The 24,695-nt window shown below is 43.2% G+C and overlaps 1 protein-coding gene across 12 annotated transcripts in view; it reads left to right on the top strand.

Annotated features, from left to right (window-relative positions):
* Positions 1-24,695, top strand: part of prom1a (prominin 1a) — a 252,412-nt gene that overhangs the window by 203,757 nt on the left and 23,960 nt on the right. For 9 of the 12 annotated variants that reach the window (XM_034182049.1, XM_034182045.1, XM_034182041.1 and 6 more), the window contains 7 exons: positions 4,893-4,964; positions 7,950-8,042; positions 19,304-19,321; positions 22,327-22,380; positions 22,482-22,562; positions 22,641-22,709; positions 24,424-24,513. In XM_034182049.1, coding sequence (XP_034037940.1) covers positions 4,893-4,964; positions 7,950-8,042; positions 19,304-19,321; positions 22,327-22,380; positions 22,482-22,562; positions 22,641-22,709; positions 24,424-24,513 — 477 coding nt within the window. The remainder of the gene's footprint in view (positions 1-4,892; positions 4,965-7,949; positions 8,043-19,303; positions 19,322-22,326; positions 22,381-22,481; positions 22,563-22,640; positions 22,710-24,423; positions 24,514-24,695) is intronic. The other 3 variants (XM_034182040.1, XM_034182043.1, XM_034182050.1) reach the window with 1 other exon arrangement.

The following is a 24,695-nucleotide window of genomic DNA, read 5'->3' as shown; positions in this document are numbered from 1 at the left end:
ATTTGCAATTGGAAGTTAGCTTTGAGTTAGCTAAAGCTAGTGTGCACGCTGATGTCCACTAGATGTCTTGTAAATGTATTGTCATTCAATGCGCATATTAAACAAATATGTAGGACTGCTTTTTTGCATTTGCGCAGTATCTCTAAAATTATAAAGGTCTTGTCTCAGAGTGATGCTGAAAAACTAATTCATGCATTTATTTCCTCTAGGCTGGACTATTGTAATTCATTATTATCAGGTTGTCCTAAAAGTTCCCTGAAAAGCCTTCAGTTAATTCAAAATGCTGCAGCTAGAGTACTGACGGGGACTAGAAGGAGAGAGCATATCTCACCCATATTGGCCTCTCTTCATTGGCTTCCTGTTAATTCTAGAATAGAATTTAAAATTGAATAATCAGGTCCCATCTTATCTTAGGGACCTCATAGTACCATATCACCCCAATAGAGCGCTTCGCTCTCAGACTGCAGGCTTACTTGTAGTTCCTAGGGTTTGTAAGAGTAGAATGGGAGGCAGAGCCTTCAGCTTTCAGGCTCCTCTCTGTGATTTGGCGCTATATAAATAAAATTGATTTGATTTGATTTGATTTAAATCACTCCAGAGGTGTTATCAGGCTACATAAACAGTGTTTTCAGTTTTAGAAGTGCTTATTTCTCGCTAGCTTTTACATAAAGAAGCTGAAAGGCACGAATGTTTATATAAATGATCACCTTACGAAGACTAATGAAAACATCGCCAGGAAAGCCAGGCTTCTTAGAAAACGGTAAAATTCATTCGGTCTGGGTTACAAATTGTAAGGTTTTCATCAAACTAAAGGATGCACCTGAAAATGCCAGAGGTCTTTGCATCAGAAATTTGAGTCAGTTAGAACACTTTGAATGAGGATGTTTCACCCATTGTAAAGGGATCCATTGTAATCTTGGAAAATTCTGTACTATGTTTAGCTTCACATTGTAAAGTCAGACTTTACTTAACTGCATTTTTAAACTGTGTATTACATTTCTTGTATGATGGCAACTGAGTTTTCTAAATTCACTCCTGCACAGGAGCTCAATACCAAAATTTCTGATGACACTGAACACAAACTCCATAACATTGAAAATAATATTGATCCAGATTCTTTCTTTCTTAAAAATAGAAATCATCATTGTAATTATTTTACTGAGGAACAATTCAGGCAACATTCCTTCACAAATGGGGCATTCTCTATTATGCATTTTAATAGCAGAAGCCTTCCTATGAACTTTTCCAAAATTCAGGACTGTTTGAAAATTGCTAACAAATATTTTTCAGTTATCGCAGTTACTGAGACGTGGTTAAGAGACGAGTATGTTGATTCTGTCCAGCTGGAGGGTTACGATTTTTTTTTTGCCACAAATAGGGCAAAAAAGTGGGGTGGTGGTGTGGCTCTTTACATCAGATCTAATCACTACTGTGAAATCGTTCCAGATATATCATTTTCCTTGGATGGTGTTATGGAATGTGTTACTGTGGAGATTGTTAGTGAAAAATCAAAAAACATAATTATAAGTTGTTAAGCTTTTATTTGTTTGTGGAGACTTTAACATAGATTTTCTAAATCCACATGACCATATACAAATAGCTGAATTTTTGGATTCTTTGTTCTGTATGGGAGTATATCCAGCGATAACACACACAACCAGGATTACGATGAATACATTGATGTTTATTGAAAACATATTGACAAATGTTATTGTTGGGAATTTAATGGATGGATTACTTATTAGTGACATCAGTGACCACTTACCGGTGTTTGTTGTTTACAATTCTTTAGTTGATAAAGTTGATCATATTGACACTTCAAATTTCAAAAGAAAAATAACTGAGGAATCTATGGCCAATCTTAGAACACAGTTATTACACCAAGACTGGCATGGCATCTATATTGAAGACAATGAACAATCATATCAATCATTTATTTCCATTATCTCCAAGTTGTATGATAAACATTGCCCACTTGTGTTAAATGCTGGTCACAAGCGAAATACTGACAAACCTTGGATCATTAAGGGACTGCTGAATGCATGTAAAAATAATTTTTTTTTTTTTGTATAAGCAATTTTTAAAGCTTAGAACAATTGAGGCTGAGAGTAAATACAAGGCATATAAAAACAAGCTAACCAACATCATGCGATCTTGTAAAAGCCAGTATTATAATAATTTATTGGAAAAAATAAAACAAACATTAGGGGCACTTGGAAGCTTTTAAATTAAATAATAAATAAGAGAAGAGGCGTTAAAGAATATCCTGCCATTTTCTACTCAAGTACCGGTAATAAGGTTGTTAAGGAAAATAAAGATATAGCAGATCACTTTAATGATTATTTTGTAAATGTGGGTCAAAATTTAGCTGATTCAATTGTATCTTCTGGAGTGTGCTCTTTGGATTACAGTAAGACAAATAATAAAATTCAGGATTCAATGTTCATGAAAGAAACTGATGAATACGAAATAATTGACATTGTTCAGAAGCTCAAGGGAAAAAAATCAACTGACAGCGATAACTTTGATATGTTTTTGATTAAAAACATTATTGATTGTATTGTTAAACCTTTCAAGTATATTTGTAACTTATCACTAATGACTGGGAAATTTCCTTCCAGAATGAAGTGATACCACTGCTTAAAACTGGTGACAGACATGTCTTTTCAAATTACAGGCCAATCTCACTCCTCCCACAATTTTCCAAAATCCTGGAAAAGGTATTTTTAAAGAGGTTAAATGATTCCATAAATAAACATCACATACTTAGCGAACAGCAATATGGTTTCAGAAAAAATCACGCTACTTCACTGGCTGTGATTGATTTTGCTGAACAGATTACAAATGCAATTGAAAATAAGCAATATACTGTCGGGGTCTTTTTTGATTTATGGAAAGCATTTGACACTATAGACCATACTATGCTATTTAAGCAACAGGTATCAGTGTGTACATATTGGTGGGACAGATTCTGAGCTCATGAAAATCACTTGTGGGGTGCCCCAGGGTTCAGTTCTGGGCCATTGTTGTTTCTTCTGTACATTAATGACATATGTTCAGTTTCCAAGTCCATTAGTTGTATTTTGTTTGCAGATGATACAATGGCGTTTTGTAGTGGGGATCACTTGGGACAGACCTTGGACATGATGGAGAAGGAGCTACAGAAGTTTAAACAATGGTTTGATTCAAACAAATTATCACTCCACTATGGTAAAACAAAGTGTGTCATATTTGGAAACAAGTCCAGGAGTTCCTGCAGAAATTTATTATTAAATGATATTGAAATTGAAACTGTAACTGATACAAAATTTCTTGGCATTGTTATTGATGATAAACTGTGCTGGAAAACGCATATTAATTTTGTTAAATCTAAAATCTCAAAAGCCATTGCAATTTTGCATAAAGCATGAGATTTCATTTCCCAACACTCATGAACTATTTTATATCATTCATTGCTCGTTTTTCAGTAATTCAGTATTTTTGTTGCAAAAGAAAGCTATAAGAATTATTTGTAACAAGTCATACTGCGAGCCAACGAATCCATTGTTTGCTTGTTTACATATTCTAAAATTCTGGAACGTGGTTGACTACATTACAATACAAATTATGTATAAAGTTAAAAATAAACTCCTGCCACAACATGTCCAGGATCTGTTTAAACTGAGGGACTCCAGTTATAATTTGAGAGGAGTTTTATTTTTTGAGAAATTGAAGATCCGAACTACTGCAAAGAGTCACTGTTAAAGGGGTTAACACCTGGAACAACTGCCCTGACAACATTAAAGTACTTAGTACTTTGGTGGGCTTTAGGAGGCATTACAAGAATTATAAAATTTCTTGTTATAATTGAAGACTTGGGTTTATTGTTTTTGTTATTGCTTCTGGAATTGTGGGTTGTGTGACAGTGTTTGTCTGGTAGTATTCTGAAAATTGTGTTTATGGTTGCATGCTTGTATAAATGTGTGTATATAATTTTTATTTTTAGTATAAGGGGTGGGCATTTATAAGCTTTGCTTCTGCCCTCACCCTTTCGGCCACACAGGATCTTTGTAAAGTTGTTTTGAGTTTTTGTTTTGAGTTTTTTGTTGTTGAACTGTGTGCCGAATAAAATTCATTCGTTCATTCATTCATTCATTCATAATATATCACAAACATGTTATATTTACACATAATTGAAGCAGTTTTGGAGCGACAGAGAGAGACCAGCTGGTGACGTCATGGCGCCGCTCTACCGGGATTGAAGACAAACAGATTTGCATTATTCATAGCATAAAAATATGAAACAAAATATGACATTTTAACCTCTTAAAATACCTTTTAAAGTAGGTCAAGGTTAACCATCTTTGAACTTGTCCAAGTTCTCTGTCCCAAGAATGTTCCCTGTGAATTTGAAGACTTTGGCAGTAATAGGACCGGACTTATGCTGAGCACAGACAGACAGACAGACGGACGCAAAGCCTTCGCAATGCCTAATGGCCATATTTTGATGGCCTCGGGTAATAAAATACTAAATACCATGAAATGTGCTCCTTACACTTTAGCTAGTTGCAGCCACTAATCAGATCAGATGTTTAAAATGAAAACTGTTTGGGTGCATTTTGTTCACGGTAAACTGGAAGGTGTATCTTAAAATTTCCAGTTTACTGGAAATTTTTTTTTGTTTGTTTCTTCTGTTCTGAACGCAGCAGGTCAGTCTCCTCCATAACAAGAAGTCAACCGTCAGCTGGTTGTCTGAGACACACAGTTCTATAGGATTTATTGTAATTTCTGCAATTTAAGAAATCTAAATAACAATTCCATAATAATTAAAAACAACAATAGGCATAAATTTCTGATTCAAAATGCAATATTTAAAAAAAAAAATCATTTTATTTATTTATTTTGCTCTTCAGGTGAACAAAGGAGTCACTGTGGTGGATTTGCTCTCGTATGCCAGAGAGCTGGAGGCCCAGACAGACCTGATGGTAAGGACATCTTATAATCAGACCCTCAGCGAGGCTGCTGAGCTTCTTTAATCAACAACATCTTCATTTATGTATTATTTATAATAGCAGTGATGGCAGATTTGTGTGTCTTTATTCTCGGGAGCACAACAGCTCTGCCTGAACACTGAAATAATCTGTGTGAGTGCCTGACCTTTAGGACGGCCATCAAACCAACATGCCTGGGGACCAGATCTGGCCCACAGCAGAATGTAATAAGCACCTCCCACATAGACTTTGTCATGAAACCTTTATTACAACTCTCACTTCATCATCTCCCATCTGCCACTGTAGAATCCAACAACTGGTGTGATGGGTTTCGTACCATCAACATGTGAAAGCAGCATGCAGTTAATGAGCCTCAGTGTGGAAAAGTAAAACATCCACAAATAAGTCTTAATTACTTACAGCCATGGGTGCAATTTGGTGGGGGACCTTTTCAACCAGGGGGGACAGAATATGGTATGTCCCCCCCACCTTCTGACATATACAGTATGTGTGTACTTGAAACATGCTATGCCAGTCTTATGTGCAAACCATGTCAGTCTTATGTGCAAAACCATGTCAGAATAGTATCTTTGTTTCTGCAAGTTTGTATTTGACAGGGTTTTCTATATATTAGCAATATTATTATCAAATATTAATGTCTTTACTTTGATTATCAATGCCTTTACTTTGATGTACTGTCTTTGATCTTGTCTTTGATTCTGTTCTCTATTTTCATATATACATATATGCATGTGTGAGAGTTCATGTACCATTATTCTTTTAATTAATCACTCATTGTCAAAGCAATCATATACACTGAACTGTTCAAGTAATCATTAAAACTGCTCACACAAGAAAGTGAACAGATGATCTTTGGCTTAGTGAATGTGCAGACTGTTTTGCTAAAGCTATGTTTTTGCTAAGCGCAGATGTGCATCTTTAATTAACAGTTCAGCCTTGAGGGAAGAGCGGTGTGACTGGCACACTGGTTCAGGGCTGGACATTGTTATGGGAAGGCTAGGAGACTGAAGGCTCAAAGCCATAACAGTTTTCATATCAACGTGAGACCAGACTCTGTCTTTTCCTTGTTTTTGAATATTGTCTCCCCTATATGCTTGTATGTAACTTTATTTCAATAAATAGGAGAAGCAGATGGGCAGGACCCTTCAGAGTGGACGAGACCTTTGTTGGCGAGGGGTCATGCTCGTTTGCTCTCTCCTGATCAGAAAAGGAAATTCTGTTTCTCCTGCGTGATTATTTTCTGTGTTAACTGAATTGTTCTTTTCAGGTCCAACTCTGAACAAATCAGTATTTTTTGCAGCATTGACTTGTTTACAACACCTGTTTCTTGTTTTGTCACATTCTGAATTTTCTGGGACTGCATTTGCCCAGATTTGAAACCAATCTAGAGGCTAGTGTCTACACATAAGTATCAATGGACCATATGCTAATTTACTAAATTCTGAAAGTTAGAAAAGGAAATCAGAAAAGCTATCTGGGACCTCAGAAAGCCCATCTGCAATTATTGCTTGATCTCCAAAATCAGTCTATGCAAGCGAAATTATGTTCAGTATGAGTGTTGTCATTAGTACCACTTCGAAAATTAAATTCATGATAAGTAATTTATCCTAAACTTATGATCTGTTGTTTTTCAAACTTATGCAAAAACAAATCTTGAGAAAAAAAAAATACAGTATGCGATAGTTAATAATTATTAAGAGCCTGTTCTTTCATATTTATGAAAACATTTTACCACATTGCAGTTATTTTTTTAATGAGAACTCAACCTATCATTCTTTTTGAGTTCTACACATGTGGTGATACATTATTTACACCAGGATGTTAATAAAATCAATGCTGGCTATTCTCAGAATAAAGTACTTATATCCACAGTTTCAAATTGCATAAGTCAAATGGTGTCCACTTTATGGTCTTCTCAAAACATTAAAATTACTGTTATGGATGCTCAGAATGCATCTGAGCTTATCTAGAAATGTTGGCTTCTGGGGGCCTAAAGTGGCCCCCAGACCCCCGGCCTATGGGCTTTGGCCCTGCAGGCCTCGCACTTTGTCCCCCCAATTTCTAGTTCTAAATTGTGCCCTTACTTACAGCGACCTACCTTCTCTGGGGTCAAGGTTAAATGTGTGGAAATTGTGATAGCTGAACAAAGGAGCAACAATTTCCCATTTTGACAATGCATTGGCGTTACACTTTATTTCTCCTTTTCACATAATTCAAAGACCTTTTATAAAAGCTTGGCCTGGCCCATTAATCCCACAGTAGTTCTGACAGGAAAAACACCACAGGACACCTCAAGACACCTTGTCGTATGCAGAGCAGGAATACACATTCCCAATCACCTGCACAGGGGCCGATATAGGAAACAGCAATATCCAAGACAGCTTGCTATATGCATAGCAGGAATATATTTTGGCAGTTACTCACGCAGGAGCCTTGCCAGAAAACAGTCACACGCACACCTTGGCATGTTAACATCTGCAGAACGTAGGACTCACTCTAACCACCCGTGGCAACAGTTTGGTATGTGCTTCGCACATCTGGGCAAGTTACCACATGTCAAACAGGAAACACACTTGGTATGGTGAATTATGTCCATTACGTGTTGAATGTCCAGCACAAATGTCAATTTACATTTAAGCGTTTGTTTATAGTTTTAGCCCTAATTGAGCTACAGTGCCAAAATAAAAAACAAAATATTTAGTAACTTCTTATTTTATATTGGGCTGGATTTTTTTTAGGTCGAAGGTCATGGTCAAACTGACATTTTTGGAGCTGAAAGTGGGACCTGTTTTACATTGTGTCCACTCTGAGGTCGTAATTTCCTTCTGTTTCACACTTCTAATTGTGTGTGTGTGTGTGTGTGTGTGTGTGTGTGTGTGTGTGTGTGTGTGTGTGTGTGTGTGTGTGTGTGTGTGTGTGTGTGTGTGTGTGTGTGTGTGTGTGGGTGTGTGGCTGCAGCCCAAGGGCCCCCTGCAGGCATCTCTGAAGGGCCACGTCAGGACTCTGCGACAGATCCACAGACAGCAGGTCGTCCCCATGGAGCAGGCCATGGTAATGTCCCGATCCGATCTCTTTCCTGTCCAAATATTCTTGCCTGTCTGATGTCAGGATGATGATTTTTTTGAATAGTCTGAAATGACAGACAATGTTAAGGTTCTTAACACCAAACAGATAGAAAAGGAAAACCCTCCTTCTAAAAAAAAAAACAAACAAATGCAGTAAATTAGACAACATGTTGGGAAAGTGTAGTGACACGGACCCACAACAGGGGGCGTAAATGATCGGACAAAGAGTCGAATATAAACACTTTACTGTTGTGAATGAGCACAATCACAATACAGAGGAATGTGAAATTTTGCAAACAGTCAATCACAAGGGTGACGTGTGGGCAGGCTCGAGGATAGAAGACGTCTGTCCTGAGAAGAACCGGAACCACACGATTTCCTCCGCCACCAAACCCGGAGAATACTGGAGCCGCCAAGTCCCGAGTCCCCAGGTGGCCACCGTCTCCGAATGTCGGATCTGGTACTGCTGGCAAGAAGCAGAAACAACAAGATGTGGGTGTGTGCACACCCAGTAACAGCAGTGGTGGAGATTCCACCTCCATCTCTCATCCACACTCGTGCAGCTCCTGTCACACAGCACTTATCTGGTGGGGTGTAAAGCGAAGCTGTCGCCGGTCACGCCAATCTCCAGATAGTGCACTCCACAGGAAAAAACAGCTGCAAAAAATGAGTTTACTAGACACAGTTATTTATACGGCTGAGATTGTTACTTTCACAGGTCGATGATATCTCGGCAACGAGGTGGAGATGACGTCCGGGTTTTATGGAGTAGCATGAAGAAGTGTTTATGGGTGACAGCTGTCATGAGATGATGAGTGACAGCTGTCACCCCCGGCTGTGTCCGTGGCAGCAGCGCCCTCTCGTGCCTGAAGCCCGCACTCCAGGCAGGGCGCCATCTGGTGGTGGTGGGCTAGCAGTACCTCCTCTTCATGTGGCCCACACAACAGGACCCCCCCCTCAACGGGCGCCTCCTGGCGCCCGATCAGGTTTATCGGGGTGTCGGCGGTAGAAATCGGCCAGGAGGGCCGGATCCAGGATGAAGTTCCTCTTCACCCAGGAGCGTTCTTCAGGTCCATACCCCTCCCAGTCCACCAAATACTGGAACCCCCGGCCCATTCGATGGACGTCCAGGAGCCGGCGTACTGTCCAGGCCGGCTCCCCGTCAGTGATCCGGGCAGGAGGCGGCACCGGACTGGGAGCACAGAGGGGCGAGGTGTGATGAGGCTTGAGTCTCGAAACATGAAAAACCGGGTGGATCCGCAGTGAAGCTGGGAGTTGGAGCTTCACTGCGGCAGGGCTGAGGATCTTGAGGATTTTGAATGGTCCGATGAACCTGTCCATCAGCTTAGGGGAGGCCACTTGGAGGGGAATGTCCTTCGTCGACAACCACACCTCCTGCCCGGCCTGGTATGCAGGGGCCGGGGACTGCCGGCAGTCTGCACGGGCCTTAGCCCTCGTCCGGGCCTTCAACAAGGCAGAACGGGCGGTGCGCCACACCCGACGGCACCGCCGAAGGTGGGTCCGGACCGAGGGCACACCGACCTCTCCCTCCACCACGGGAAACAAAGGGGGCTGGTACCCCAGACACACCTCAAACGGGGAGAGGCCGGTGGCAGAAGACACCTGGCTGTTATGTGCATACTCGATCCAGGCCAGGTGGTCACTCCAGGCCGTCGGGTGTGCGGATGTCACACAGCGGAGGGTCTGTTCCAACTCTTGGTTGGCCCGTTCTGCCTGTCCGTTCGTCTGTGGGTGGTACCCGGACGAGAGGCTCACGGTGGCCCCCAGTTCTCTGCAGAAACTCCTCCAGACCTGAGAGGAAAACTGGGGACCATGATCCGAGACTATATCAGCTGGTATCCCATGCAGACGGACGACGTGGTGGACCAGGAGGTCCGCTGTCTCCTGGGCCGTAGGGAGCTTCGGGAGGGCCACGAAGTGGGACGCCTTGGAGAATCGGTCCACTATTGTGAGGATGGTGGTGTTGCCCTGGGACGGTGGGAGGCCCATGACGAAATCCAGGCCGATGTGGGACCAGGGGCGATGTGGCACAGGAAGCGGTTGGAGCAGTCCTTGGGACCTCCTGTGGTCTGCCTTGCCCCTGCCACAGGTGGTGCAGGCCTGGATGTACTCCCGGACGTCGGCCTCCATAGACGCCCACCAGAAGCGCTGCCGAACAACTGCCACGGTCCTTCGTACCCCTGGATGACAGGAGAGCTTGGAACCGTGACAGAAGTCTAGGACTGCAGCCCTGGCCTCTGGTGGGACGTACAGTCTGTCCTTCGGACCGGTCCCCGGGTCCGGGCTCCGTGTCAGGGCCTCCCGGACAGTCTTCTCCACGTCCCAGGTGAGGGTGGCCATGACAGTGGACTCCGGAATGATGGGCTCCGGTGGATCCGACAGCACAGTTTTGACTTCGTCTTCGTGTACCCGGGACAAGGCATCCGATCTCTGGTTCTTGGTCCCGGGGCGATAGGTGATCCGGAAGTCAAAATGTCCGAAGAACAGTGACCAGCGGGCTTGCCTGGGGTTCAGCCGCTTGGCGGTCCTGATATACTCCAGGTTCCGATGGTCAGTGAAAACCGTGAACGGCACAGACGCTCCCTCCAACAGGTGTCTCCACTCCTCAAGAGCCTCTTTCACCGCAAGGAGTTCTCGGTTGCCGACGTCATAGTTCCGTTCAGCCGGGGTCAACCTGCGAGAAAAGTAGGCACACGGGTGAAGAACCTTATCGGTCTCTCCGCTCTGGGATAGCACGGCTCCTATCCCTGAGTCAGAGGCGTCCACTTCAACCACAAACTGGCGGCTAGGGTCGGGCTGCACCAGAACTGGTGCAGTAGAGAGCCGTTGTTTCAACTCCTTGAACGCGGCTTCGCACCTATCCGACCAGGTGAAGGGGACTTTTGGAGAGGTCAGGGCTGTCAGGGGGCTGACTACCTGACTGTAGCCCTTAATGAACCTCCTGTAGAAATTTGCAAAGCCGAGGAACTGTTGCAGCTTCCTACGGCTTGTTGGTTGGGGCCAATCTCTCACCGCCGCAACCTTGGCCGGATCAGGGGTGACGGAGTTGGAGGAGATGATAAACCCCAGGAAGGACAAAGAAGCGCGGTGGAACTTGCACTTCTCGCCCTTCACAAACAGCCGGTTCTCCAACAACCACTGCAGGACCTGACGTACATGCTGGACATGAGTCTCAGGGTCCGGAGAAAAAATGAGTATATCGTCCAGATATACGAAGACGAATCGGTGCAGGAAGTCCCGCAAGATGTCATTAACCAAAGCTTGGAATGTCGCGGGGGCGTTAGTGAGGCCAAACGGCATGGCCAGGTACTCAAAATGACCTAATGGGGTGTTAAATGCCGTCTTCCACTCGTCTCCCTTTCGGACCCGAACCAGGTGATACGCATTCCTAAGATCCAACTTTGTAAAGATTTTGGCTCCATGCAGGGGGGTGAACACGGAATCTAAGAACGGCAACGGGTATCGGTTGCGAACCGTAATTTCATTCAGCCCCCTGTAATCAATGCATGGACGGAGTCCGCCATCTTTCTTGCCCACAAAAAAGAAACCTGCACCCATCGGGGAGGTGGAATTCCGGATCAGCCCGGCAGCTAATGAGTCCCGGATGTAGGTCTCCATTGATTCGCGTTCAGGACGTGAGAGATTGTACAGCCTGCTGGACGGGAACTCCGCGCCCGGAATCAAATCAATGGCGCAATCATATGGATGGTGCGGGGGAAGGGTGAGTGCCAGATCCTTGCTGAAGACGTCAGCAAGATCGTGGTATTCAACCGGCACCGCCGTCAGATTGGGAGGGACTTTGACCTCCTCTTTAGCCTGTGAACCGGGAGGAACCGAGGAACCTAAACACATCCGATGGCAGGTTTCGCTCCACTGAACCACTACCCCAGACGACCAATTAATCAATCAATCAATCAATCAATTTTTTTTTTATATAGCGCCAAATCACAACAAACAGTTGCCCCAAGGCGCTTTATATTGTAAGGCAAGGCCATACAATAATGATGTAAAACCCCAACGGTCAAAACGACCCCCTGTGAGCAAGCACTTGGCTACAGTGGGAAGGAAAAACTCCCTTTTAACAGGAAGAAACCTCCAGCAGAACCAGGCTCAGGGAGGGGCAGTCTTCTGCTGGGACTGGTTGGGGCTGAGGGAGAGAACCAGGAAAAAGACATGCTGTGGAGGGGAGCAGAGATCGATCACTAATGATTAAATGCAGAGTGGTGCATACAGAGCAAAAAGAGAAAGAAACAGTGCATCATGGGAACCCCCCAGCAGTCTACGTCTATAGCAGCATAACTAAGGGATGGTTCAGGGTCACCTGATCCAGCCCTAACTATAAGCTTTAGCAAAAAGGAAAGTTTTAAGCCTAATCTTAAAAGTAGAGAGGGTGTCTGTCTCCCTGATCTGAATTGGGAGCTGGTTCCACAGGAGAGGAGCCTGAAAGCTGAAGGCTCTGCCTCCCATTCTACTCTTACAAACCCTAGGAACTACAAGTAAGCCTGCAGTCTGAGAGCGAAGCGCTCTATTGGGGTGATATGGTACTACGAGGTCCCTAAGATAAGATGGGACCTGATTATTCAAAACCTTATAAGTAAGAAGAAGAATTTTAAATTCTATTCTAGAATTAACAGGAAGCCAATGAAGAGAGGCCAATATGGGTGAGATATGCTCTCTCCTTCTAGTCCCCGTCAGCACTCTAGCTGCAGCATTTTGAATTAACTGAAGGCTTTTCAGGGAACTTTTAGGACAACCTGATAATAATGAATTACAATAGTCCAGCCTAGAGGAAATAAATGCATGAATTAGTTTTTCAGCATCACTCTGAGACAAGACCTTTCTGATTTTAGAGATATTGCGTAAATGCAAAAAAGCAGTCCTACATATTTGTTTAATATGCGCTTTGAATGACATATCCTGATCAAAAATGACTCCAAGATTTCTCACAGTATTACTAGAGGTCAGGGTAATGCCATCCAGAGTAAGGATCTGGTTAGACACCATGTTTCTAAGATTTGTGGGGCCAAGAACAATAACTTCAGTTTTATCTGAGTTTAAAAGCAGGAAATTAGAGGTCATCCATGTCTTTATGTCTGTAAGACAATCCTGCAGTTTAGCTAATTGGTGTGTGTCCTCTGGCTTCATGGATAGATAAAGCTGGGTATCATCTGCGTAACAATGAAAATTTAAGCAATACCGTCTAATAATACTGCCTAAGGGAAGCATATATAAAGTGAATAAAATTGGTCCTAGCACAGAACCTTGTGGAACTCCATAATTAACTTTAGTCTGTGAAGAAGATTCCCCATTTACATGAACAAATTGTAATCTATTAGACAAATATGATTCAAACCACCGCAGCGCAGTGCCTTTAATACCTATGGCATGCTCTAATCTCTGTAATAAAATTTTATGGTCAACAGTATCAAAAGCAGCACTGAGGTCTAACAGAACAAGCACAGAGATGAGTCCACTGTCCGAGGCCATAAGAAGATCATTTGTAACCTTCACTAATGCTGTTTCTGTACTATGATGAATTCTAAAACCTGACTGAAACTCTTCAAATAGACCATTCCTCTGCAGATGATCAGTTAGCTGTTTTACAACTACCCTTTCAAGAATTTTTGAGAGAAAAGGAAGGTTGGAGATTGGCCTATAATTAGCTAAGATAGCTGGGTCAAGTGATGGCTTTTTAAGTAATGGTTTAATTACTGCCACCTTAAAAGCCTGTGGTACATAGCCAACTAACAAAGATAGATTGATCATATTTAAGATCGAAGCATTAAATAATGGTAGGGCTTCCTTGAGCAGCCTGGTAGGAATGGGGTCTAATAAACATGTTGATGGTTTGGATGAAGTAACTAATGAAAATAACTCAGACAGAACAATCGGAGAGAAAGAGTCTAACCAAATACCGGCATCACTGAAAGCAGCCAAAGATAACGATACGTCTTTGGGATGGTTATGAGTAATTTTTTCTCTAATAGTTAAAATTTTGTTAGCAAAGAAAGTCATGAACTCATTACTAGTTAAAGATAATGGAATACTCAGCTCAATAGAGCTCTGACTCTTTGTCAGCCTGGCTACAGTGCTGAAAAGAAACCTGGGGTTGTTCTTATTTTCTTCAATTAGTGATGAGTAGAAAGATGTCCTAGCTTTACGGAGGGCTTTTTTATAGAGCAACAGACTCTTTTTCCAGGCTAAGTGAAGATCTTCTAAATTAGTGAGACGCCATTTCCTCTCCAACTTACGGGTTATCTGCTTTAAGCTACGAGTTTGAGAGTTATACCATGGAGTCAGACACTTCTGATTTAAAGCTCTCTTTTTCAGAGGAGCTACAGCATCCAAAGTTGTCTTCAATGAGGATGTAAAACTATTGACGAGATACTCTATCTCCCTTACAGAGTTTAGGTAGCTACTCTGCACTGTGTTGTTATATGGCATTAGAGAACATAAAGAAGGAATCATATCCTTAAACCTAGTTACAGCGCTTTCTGAAAGACTTCTAGTGTAATGAAACTTATTCCCTACTGCTGGGTAGTCCATCAGAGTAAATGTAAATGTTATTAAAAAATGATCAGACAGAAGGGAGTTTTCAGGGAATACTGTTAAGTCTTCTATTTCCATACCATAAGTCAGAACAAGATCTAAGATATGATTAAAGTGGTGGGTGGACTCATTTACTTTTTGAGCAAAGCCAATAGAGTCTAATAATAGATTAAATGCAGTGTTGAGGCTGTCATTCTCAGCATCTGTGTGGATGTTAAAATCGCCCACTATAATTATCTTATCTGAGCTAAGCACTAAGTCAGACAAAAGGTCTGAAAATTCACAGAGAAACTCACAGTAACGACCAGGTGGACGATAGATAATAACAAATAAAACTGGTTTTTGGGACTTCCAATTTGGATGGACAAGACTAAGAGACAAGCTTTCAAATGAATTAAAGCTCTGTCTGGGTTTTTGATTAATTAATAAGCTGGAATGGAAGATTGCTGCTAATCCACCGCCCCGGCCCGTGCTACGAGCATTCTGACAGTTAGTGTGACTCGGGGGTGTTGACTCATTTAAACTAACATATTCATCCTGCTGTAACCAGGTTTCTGTTAGGCAGAATAAATCAATATGTTGATCAATTATTATATCATTTACCAACAGGGACTTAGAAGAGAGAGACCTAATGTTTAATAGACCACATTTAACTGTTTTAGTCTGTGGTGCAGTAGAAGGTGCTATATTATTTTTTCTTTTTGAATTTTTATGCTTAAATAGATTTTTGCTGGTTATTGGTAGTCTGGGAGCAGGCACCGTCTCTACGGGGATGGGGTAATGAGGGGATGGCAGGGGGAGAGAAGCTGCAGAGAGGTGTGTAAGACTACAACTCTGCTTCCTGGTCCCAACCCTGGATAGTCACGGTTTGGAGGATTTAAGAAAATTAGCCAGATTTCTAGAAATGAGAGCTGCTCCATCCAAAGTGGGATGGATGCCGTCTCTCCTAACAAGACCAGGTTTTCCCCAGAAGCTTTGCCAATTATCTATGAAGCCCACCTCATTTTTTGGACACCACTCAGACAGCCAGCAATTCAAGGAGAACATGCGGCTAAACATGTCACTCCCGGTCTGATTGGGGAGGGGCCCAGAGAAAACTACAGAGTCCGACATTGTTTTTGCAAAGTTACACACCGATTTAATGTTAATTTTAGTGACCTCCGATTGGCGTAACCGGGTGTCATTACTGCCGACGTGAATTACAATCTTACCAAATTTACGCTTAGCCTTAACCAGCAGTTTCAAATTTCCTTCAATGTCGCCTGCTCTGGCCCCCGGAAGACAATTGACTATGGTTGCTGGTGTCGCTAACTTCACATTTCTCAAAACAGAGTCGCCAATAACCAGAGTTTGATCCTCGGCGGGTGTGTCGTCGAGTGGGGAAAAACGGTTAGAAATGTGAACGGGTTGGCGGTGTACACGGGGCTTCTGTTTAGGGCTACGCTTCCTCCTCACAGTCACCCAGTCAGCCTGCTTTCCCGGCTGCTCGGGATCTGCCAGGGGGGAACTAACGGCGGCTAAGCTACCTTGGTCCGCACCGACTACAGGGGCCTGGCTAGCTGTAGAATTTTCCACGGTGCGGAGCCGAGTCTCCAATTCGCCCAGCCTGGCCTCCAAAGCTACGAATAAGCTACACTTATTACAAGTACCATTACTGCTAAAGGAGGCCGAGGAATAACTAAACATTTCACACCCAGAGCAGAAAAGTGCGGGAGAGACAGGAGAAGCCGCCATGCTAAATCGGCTAAGAGCTAGTAGCTACGCTAAGCTAGCGGATTCCTAAAAACACGCAAAGTGAATAATGTGTAAATAATTTAGAGGTGATTCAGCAGAATGAGTGCTTTAGTTAAGGCACGTAAAGATTACACTGGGAAACAAATCGTAATCTAGATAACTAGATCAATCTAACTGCGCAGATTAAACAGCTAACAGATACAGAAAAACACCGCTGTGCTCCGGAACAGGAAGTGATACAATACCGCAGTGAGAGCCAACCACCAGTAGAGGCAAGCCAATTGATCCGGGGATTGTGTTTCAACATCCACGGGAAACCCAAAATCACGCGGGAGGTAGAAGGAGTCACAAAAAACTCGATCTCCTCCCGATGATTTCCAGACACCACCAGAGTTACAGGTTGTGTCTTGTGCGTGATTAATGGGAGAAGGGTGCCATCTAGTGCCCGCACCTGCAATGGCGAAGGAAGCGCCACCAGAGGGAGCCCTACCTCCCTTGCCCTTCTGCTGTCCAGCAGATTCCCTTCTGACCCCGTGTCCACCAGTGCTGGGGCTTGAAGGGTTAAATCCCCGCTCAGGATTGTAACTGGGAGTCGTGTGGCAATATGTGTGTGTCCCACGTGAATGTTATGACCCCCCCTTAGCCCAGTCTCTAAGGGCGGGTGTTGTCGTTTTGGCCGTTTGGGGCAGTTTTTCTGTATGTGCTCTTTTGAGCTGCAGAGAAAACACTCCCCGCGGACCAGCCTCCTCATTCTGTCATCTGTTCTCATTTTGGCCCTGTGCGTTTCCCTAGCAACGTCAGCAGGGGGAGCTGTTGCCCCACGGAGCGCTGCAGCTGTGGAGCGTGGGAAGGGAGAGGGACGGCGCGTGCCCGGCCACATCCTTCGTCTCGCTCCTGACGGCGTTCCTCCAACCGATTGTCTAACCGTATAACTAGATCGATAAGCCCATCTAAATCCCGTGGTTCTTCCTTCGCTACCAGGTGCTCCTTCAGGACCGACGACAGTCCGTTTATGAAGGCGGCGCGGAGCGCAACGTCATTCCAGCCGGACCTCGCAGCTGCGATGCGGAAGTCAACTGCATATTCGGCTGCGCTCCGGCGCCTTTGTCTCAGTGACAGCAGCACTGTTGAAGCAGTCTCTCCTCTGTTAGGGTGATCAAACACTGTACTGAACTCCCTCACAAACCCAGTATAAGTGGTAAGGAGCCGTGAATTTTGCTCCCAAAGCACTGTAGCCCAAGCGCGTGCCTCACCACGAAGCAAGTTAATTACATAAGCCACCTTGCTGGCGTCAGACGCGTACATTACGGGACGTTGTGCAAAGACGAGCGAACACTGCATAAGAAAGTCTGCGCATGTCTCCACACAACCTCCGTACGGCTCTGGGGGACTTATGTATGCTTCAGGGGATGGTGGGGGGGTTCGTTGAATGACCAGTGGAATGTTTATATCCTGCACCGGGTCGGCAGGAGGAGGAGCTGCAGCAGCGCCCTGAGCACACGCTTCCACCTGTGCGGTGAGAGCCTCCATCCTGTGCTTAAGGATGACGTTTTGCTCGGTCATCAGATCCAGCCGAGCAGTAAAGGCGGTGAGGATTTGCTGCAACTCACCGATCACGCCTCCTGCAGACGCCCGTGCACCCTGCTCTTCCATTGGCTGTTCAACAGATGGGTGACGCCCCTCGGGATCCATGACGTTGGCCAAGATATCCTGTTGGGGAAAGTGTAGTGACACGGACCCACAACAGGGGGCGTAAATGATCGGACAATGAAAGAGTCGAATATGAACACTTTACTGTTGTGAATGAGCACAACCACAATACAGAGGAATGTGAAATTTTGCAAACAGTCAATCACAAGGGTGATGTGTGGGCAGGCTCGAGGATAGAAGACGTCTGTCCTGAGAAGAACCGGAACCACACGATTTCCTCCGCCACCGAACCCGGAGAATACTTGAGCCGCCAAGTCCCGAGTCCCCAGGTGGCCACCGTCTCCGAATGTCGGATCTGGTACTGCTGGCAAGAAGCAGAAACAACAAGATGTAGGTGTGTGCACACCCAGTAACAGCAATGGTGGAGATTCCACCTCCACCTCTCATCCACACTCGTGCAGCTCCTGTCACACAGCACTTATCTGGTGGGGTGTAAAGCGATGCTGTCGCCGGTCACGCCAATCTCCAGATAGTGCACTCCACAGGAAAAAACAGCTGCAAAAAATGAGTTTACTAGACACAGTTATTTATACGGCTGAGATTGTTACCTTCACAGGTCGATGATATCTCGGCAACGAGGTGGAGATGACGTCCGGGTTTTATGGAGTAGCATGAAGAAGTGTTGATGGGTGACAGCTGTCATGAGATGATGTGTGACAGCTGTCACCCCCGGCTGTGTCCGTGGCAGCAGCGCCCTCTCGTGCCTGAAGCCCGCACTCCAGGCAGGGCGCCATCTGGTGGTGGTGGGCCAGCAGTACCTCCTCTTCAGGCGGCCCACACAACACAACAAGGATAATGAATTTAATTTAAATCAAATTTTGAGATTATATCAAACTATTATCACTAAACAAATAAAGCTGGTCCAGAAGATGTCACTGAAGCCAACATTTCTTGCAGGCTGACATTTTTGAGTGTTTTTCAGCATCTAATCAAAGAAAGCTAATTTTCCCCTGTTTATGACTTAATTTCTCAGGGCATGTGGCACCAAAAAACAAAAGAAAAAAAAACACAATACATCAATATTTTCATAATTCTTTATTTATTTCTAATAGTCAGCTCATTTTATATTTCATTTACCAGAGATATGCACTTAAAAATGTTTTCTTTGTTGTGTTTGTTTTTTTGTGTTTTGAGTAATACCCATTAATTTATATGATTGTTTCAAACAGTCATGATTCAACATGCGTTTTTATCATTTTCTTTGTAATTTTCTTTTCCACTTTCAACCACCAGAAATATGTTAGAGCGAGGGTAAGCAGGCATGACGTTCTTAAGCATTTAGTGTCCATTTCATTATGTGTAACATTAAAAATGATACACATAACGGTCCAGTCACACGGCACACGCAATAGCTGAATGAAGGAAAAAAAGTCACAAAGTCACAAATCGTTGAGAAAAAGTGAACAAATGAGCAGACACTTCTCCCATCACCGAAAAGCCTGTGAGTCCAGAGCACATAAAAGAACGAACAAAACCGAAACTACATAACAAAAGAAAAAAGTGAACGCCGACCTTGACACTTTAAACAAAATCAAAACAAAACATTCATGATGACGTGACTTGACAGTGGGTATCAGACCGTGCACCAGCCTGTGATCATTTCTGCAACCAACGTGCGCTCTCCACAGCACCTGCAGGCACAAGAGTTGTCTTGACAACAGGTCTGTCTTCATGGCTGCAACTTTTGTAAATAGTTAAAGTAGTTGATAAAATGTTCTTGCCGCTGTTGTTTCTGTATGAAAACGTTGTTTTTCGTCCCACACACGAGTCACGTTCAGCTCGTCGAATCTTTAGTTATTGACCTGTTCAGATATTGTCAACGTTCATGCAAGACGTCAGACTTGGGAGCTTGGACGACAATCAAACGGAATGCTGATGGTACAGGAACTACGCAAGCGATGAGGAACCATCAAGCGAGAAAGCAAAATGAAATACGTACGAATTGAGGTTGTTGTCAGGATTCCTTCACACTTTTCAACAGTTTGAAAATTGTGACGAAGCGTCAACTACAGGAACGAAACTGGACGACGGCTAAACAATGTCTCCGAAAGTTAACGTATTTTCAGATTTCTTGTTTCGTTATGGCTTCGGTGTCCTTTGTTAGTGCCATGTGACCGGGGCTTAACAGATAATGACGTACAGAATTGCGTTTCCTTCATAGGCTATTGTGCTTGTATGTGGTCAGATTTTGATGATAATCATATATAGTGTTAAATGTGAAAGGTCTCGGCAAGTTCTCCCACTCTGAAATTTTTATCTTAGGTGCATGTCCACTGTGAGAGACAATCTAAAAAAGAAAAAAAAAATCCGGAAATCACAATGTATGATTTTTTAATAATTTATTTGTATGTTACTGCTGCAAATAAGTATTTGAACACCTACCAACCAGCAAGAATTCTGGCTCTCACAGACCTGTTAATTTTTCTTTAAGAAGCCCTCTTATTCTGCACTCTTTACCTGTATTAATTGCACCTGTTTGAACTTGTTACCTGTATAAAAGACACCTGTTCACACACTCAATCAATCACACTCCAACCTGTCCACCATAGCCAAGATCAAAGAGCTGTCTAAGGACAACAGGGACAAAACTGTAGACCTGCACAAGGCTGGGACGGACTACAGGACAACAGGCAAGCAGCTTGGTAGAAGACAACAACTGTTATGCTTATTTATTAGAAAGTGGAAGAAACACAAGATGACTGTCAATCTCCCTCGGTCTGGGATTCCATGCAAGATCTTACTTTGTGGTGTAAGGATGATTCTGAGAAAGCTCAGAACTACACAGGAGGACCTGGTCAATGACCCGAAGAGAGCTGGGACCACAGTCACAAAGATTACATTAATAACACATGATGCTGTCATGGTTTAAATCCTGCAGGGCAGCAAGGTCCCCCTGCTCAAGCCAGCACATGTCCAGGCTCGTTTGAAGTTCACCAGTGACCATCTGGATGATCCAGAGGAGGCATGGGAGAAGGTCATGTGGTCAGATGAGACCAGAATAGAGCTTTTTGGAATCAACTCCACTTACCATGTTTAGAGGATGAGAACAACCCCAAGAAAACCATCCCAACCGTGAAGCATGGGGGTGGAAACATCATACTCTGGGGGTGCTCTTCTGCAAAGGGGGCAGGACGACTGCACCGTATTGAAGAGAGGATGGATGGGGTCATGTATTGTGAGATTTTGGCAAACAGCCTCCTTCCCTCAGTAAGAGCATTGAAGATGGGTCATGGCTTGGTCTTCCAGCATGACAATGACCCCAAACACACAGACAGGGCAACTAAGGAGGGGCTCTGTAAGAAGCATTTCAAGGTCCTGGAGTGGCCTGGCCAGTCTCCAGACCTGAACTCAATAGAAAATCTTTGGAGGGAGCTGAAACTCCAAACCTGAAAGATTTGGAGAAGATCTGTATGGAGGAGTGTACCAAAATCCCTGCTGCAGTGTGTGAAAACCTGGTGAAAAACTACAGGAAACGTTTGACCTCTGTAACTGCAAACAAAGGATACTGTAGAAAATATTAACACTGATTTTCACAGGTGTTCAAATACTTATTTGCAGCAGTAACATACAAATAAATTATTAAAAAATCATACATTGTGATTTCCGGATTTTTTTTTTTTTTTTTAGATTATGTCTCTCGCAGTGGAACATGCACCTAAGATAAAAAAAATCAGACCCCTTCATGATTTCTAAGTGGGAGAACTTCCAAAATTGCAGGGTGTTCAAATACTTATTTTCCTTCTGTATATATATGTATTGGTGCGTACATGAATAAACATGAAGAGTTTTGTTTCACAATTATGCCAATTGCACACACACACACACACACACACACACACACACATATATATATATATATATATATATATATATATATATATATATATATATATATATACACATCTTCATGTTTATTCTTAAAAATATTCTGTCAAGAAAGCAGAATATTGTTCGCCATGTGTTGTTGTGTTTGGCTAATGCCTCACGTCCTCTAGTCTTTTGTTACCATATGTTTTCCAAGTGTTGCGTTGCACTCATCTCATTGGGATTTGTGAATTCAGATTGAACATGGCCTCATGAAAGCTGATGTTGGTGTTTCATTTGCCACAGTGTTTTTGTTGATCACTATATATATATATATATATATATATATATATATATATATATATATATATATATATATATATATATATATATATATATATATATATATAGTGACCAACAATAATATTGTGTAAAATTTGATCTGCCTTTAGAGCTTGTTGAACCAGAGTATGAGATTCCTGGAGAGGACAGCCTCAGACCTGCCAGTGAGTAAACAAAGTGTCCAGTCTAAGGTCAAAGATGAGACAGATTTATGTGTAGGTTTATCAAACTCTAGTTTCATTCACTTTTCTCTCTCACTGTGCAGAACAAATTATTAACTGTTGTCGAGGCCATTGAAGCTGCTCAATATCTCATCTCGCAGAATGCCACACATTTAATCAACCAGGTAGTCAACCCGAGGATTACGTTTTACTTTCAATTTGTAAATGATGCTCAAGTCATAGAAGTCTCTTGTCTTCCTCAGGAAAAAGAAAAATACACCGCGACTGTTCTTGGTTACTTCCGTCAGTACACACAGTGGGTCAGAACATCTGTAAGTGTTTGTGTGTTTGTTTTGTTCTCTGTCATGTTTCATTAAAGCTTCTGTCCAATCCTCAGTTGGCTCAAAACAATCACAATTACGCACAGATCAAAACATGACTAAATGTTATGCAGCCATTTTGGAGTAAATACAAAGTGGATAAATATGAGTTACAACATCCATAAATTTAAGGAATTCATTTTATGGTACATTGGTTTCTGTTGTAGTTATTATGAAGAAATACAAAACAAAATGTTTGCTTAAACTGTTTGAAGCCTGAAGACGTTTCGCTGTCTGTATAACTGTTTATTATAGCCTGAATGTTCTTACAGTTTTAGCAAAATGTCACACTAGTGCAGGAACAGAATCAGCAACCATCAGACTGACAAAACACTGCAAACCAAAGTGATGATGTTCCTGATCCCAGACATACTGTGTTCATTAAGGGCCCCTTCACACATAGGTCGAGGTTTGGTTGAAGTGCGCACAAAGTGTGCATGAAGCAGGAATCGTGTGCAAAACGTGTAAAATCGTCCCTGCCTCGAATGCCTCGTACCCCTGTTGCTACAACTGTTTGCGCACAGCAGGAGCTGAAAGACAGAGTGCGCACTGTGCAAACCCATCAAACCCTCTTGCGACAGGTGTTGGCCAAATTCCAGCTGACACACGTGAACATCCAACACCGCTTGTTTGGCCATTCGCACTCTTCGCACGACAACAGTCTGCAGACAGTCATTGTCGTGATGGCAGTGAAATTTGTGTAAGAGTGTGGCTTTGGTGTGTGCGGTGAACTGACAGGAGGTGTGGCCACCAACAGAAGCAGCTGTGGAGATCTGTCATTCTGGACATCCCAGCTCGACAGCAGATACTGTGTGGCGATATATGCTGTGGGCTGCAACGTGCACGCGCTCCCTCGCTGTAGCCCATTGATAGGCTGAAATGGACTGTCAGATCAGAACACACAGCGGACGATCTGACTTTCACATCACTCACGTGAGCTCTGTTCCATATGACACAGTGTCAGTTCTGGCTCAGCGTCCACAAGGCACGCGTGTCGGGCAGGACACGTGCTTGGGACGGCTGGACACACGCCAGCAGATGTGGACATGAGAAGAGTGAACTGCTTCTCATTCATGTCATTTCATGACTGTACGTCTGTGACCATGGGTCATCTACAGAGGAACAGACAGTCCTATTTGTATTGCCCACTTGATAAGAGGAATTCAATATAAATTGTGGTGTTTTTATGGTGTATGGTTTTATTTTATTTTTTTTAAATACCTGCATCTCTTTGTTGATTTCAGGGATTTTCCCCACACCATTTACAAGCCAGCGACGGTAGCTCAGCGGTAAAGTTTCAGGCTGGCAATCAGTAAAGTGCAGGTATAAATCCCATGGGTGGAATGTTTTTTGTTTTGTTTTGTTTTTTATTCCACATCAACGGCGCAATGTGGTTCCACAGGTACCAGCCATTTTTTTTTTTCCCACATCAGCGGCGCGATGTGGTTCCACAGCTACCAGCTGGTTTTTTATTTTTTATTTATTCCACATCAGCAGCGCGATGAGATCATGCATGCCTGCCCCCCGGCGCGATGTTTCGTGACGTGCTAATTCGAACTGTTTGGCACTGTTTCACCGTATTCGACCAAACTTCGCATATGTGTGAAAGGGCCTTAAGCTGGGTCCATGTGACTGATATTGGTGTTTATATCTTGATTATGTGTAGCTTGCCATGGAAGTGGCGCCATGCAAACCCTTCAGCAACATGGTGGACACGGCTGAAATCATCACGTGCAGTTTCTTGGTCGACTCCATGGTAATAATATTGTGAATGTTGAAGAATAGTCATGAATTGTCTGATAGTTTGTTTGTCTGTTATCCTCCTAATTCAAGTGGAAAAATAGGGGCAACAAATTGCTCCGGCAACGTTAGGATTGCATATACAATATTTTCTGGAGTATAAGTTGCAGTTGTTCTGGTTTTGTTTTGTTTTGTTTT

Source organism: Thalassophryne amazonica, chromosome 11, assembly GCF_902500255.1.
Source record: "Thalassophryne amazonica chromosome 11, fThaAma1.1, whole genome shotgun sequence".
Lineage (NCBI taxonomy): Eukaryota > Metazoa > Chordata > Actinopteri > Batrachoidiformes > Batrachoididae > Thalassophryne > Thalassophryne amazonica.
The sequence above is the reverse complement of the archived record's forward strand: the minus strand, read 5'-3'. Positions and strand labels throughout refer to the sequence as shown.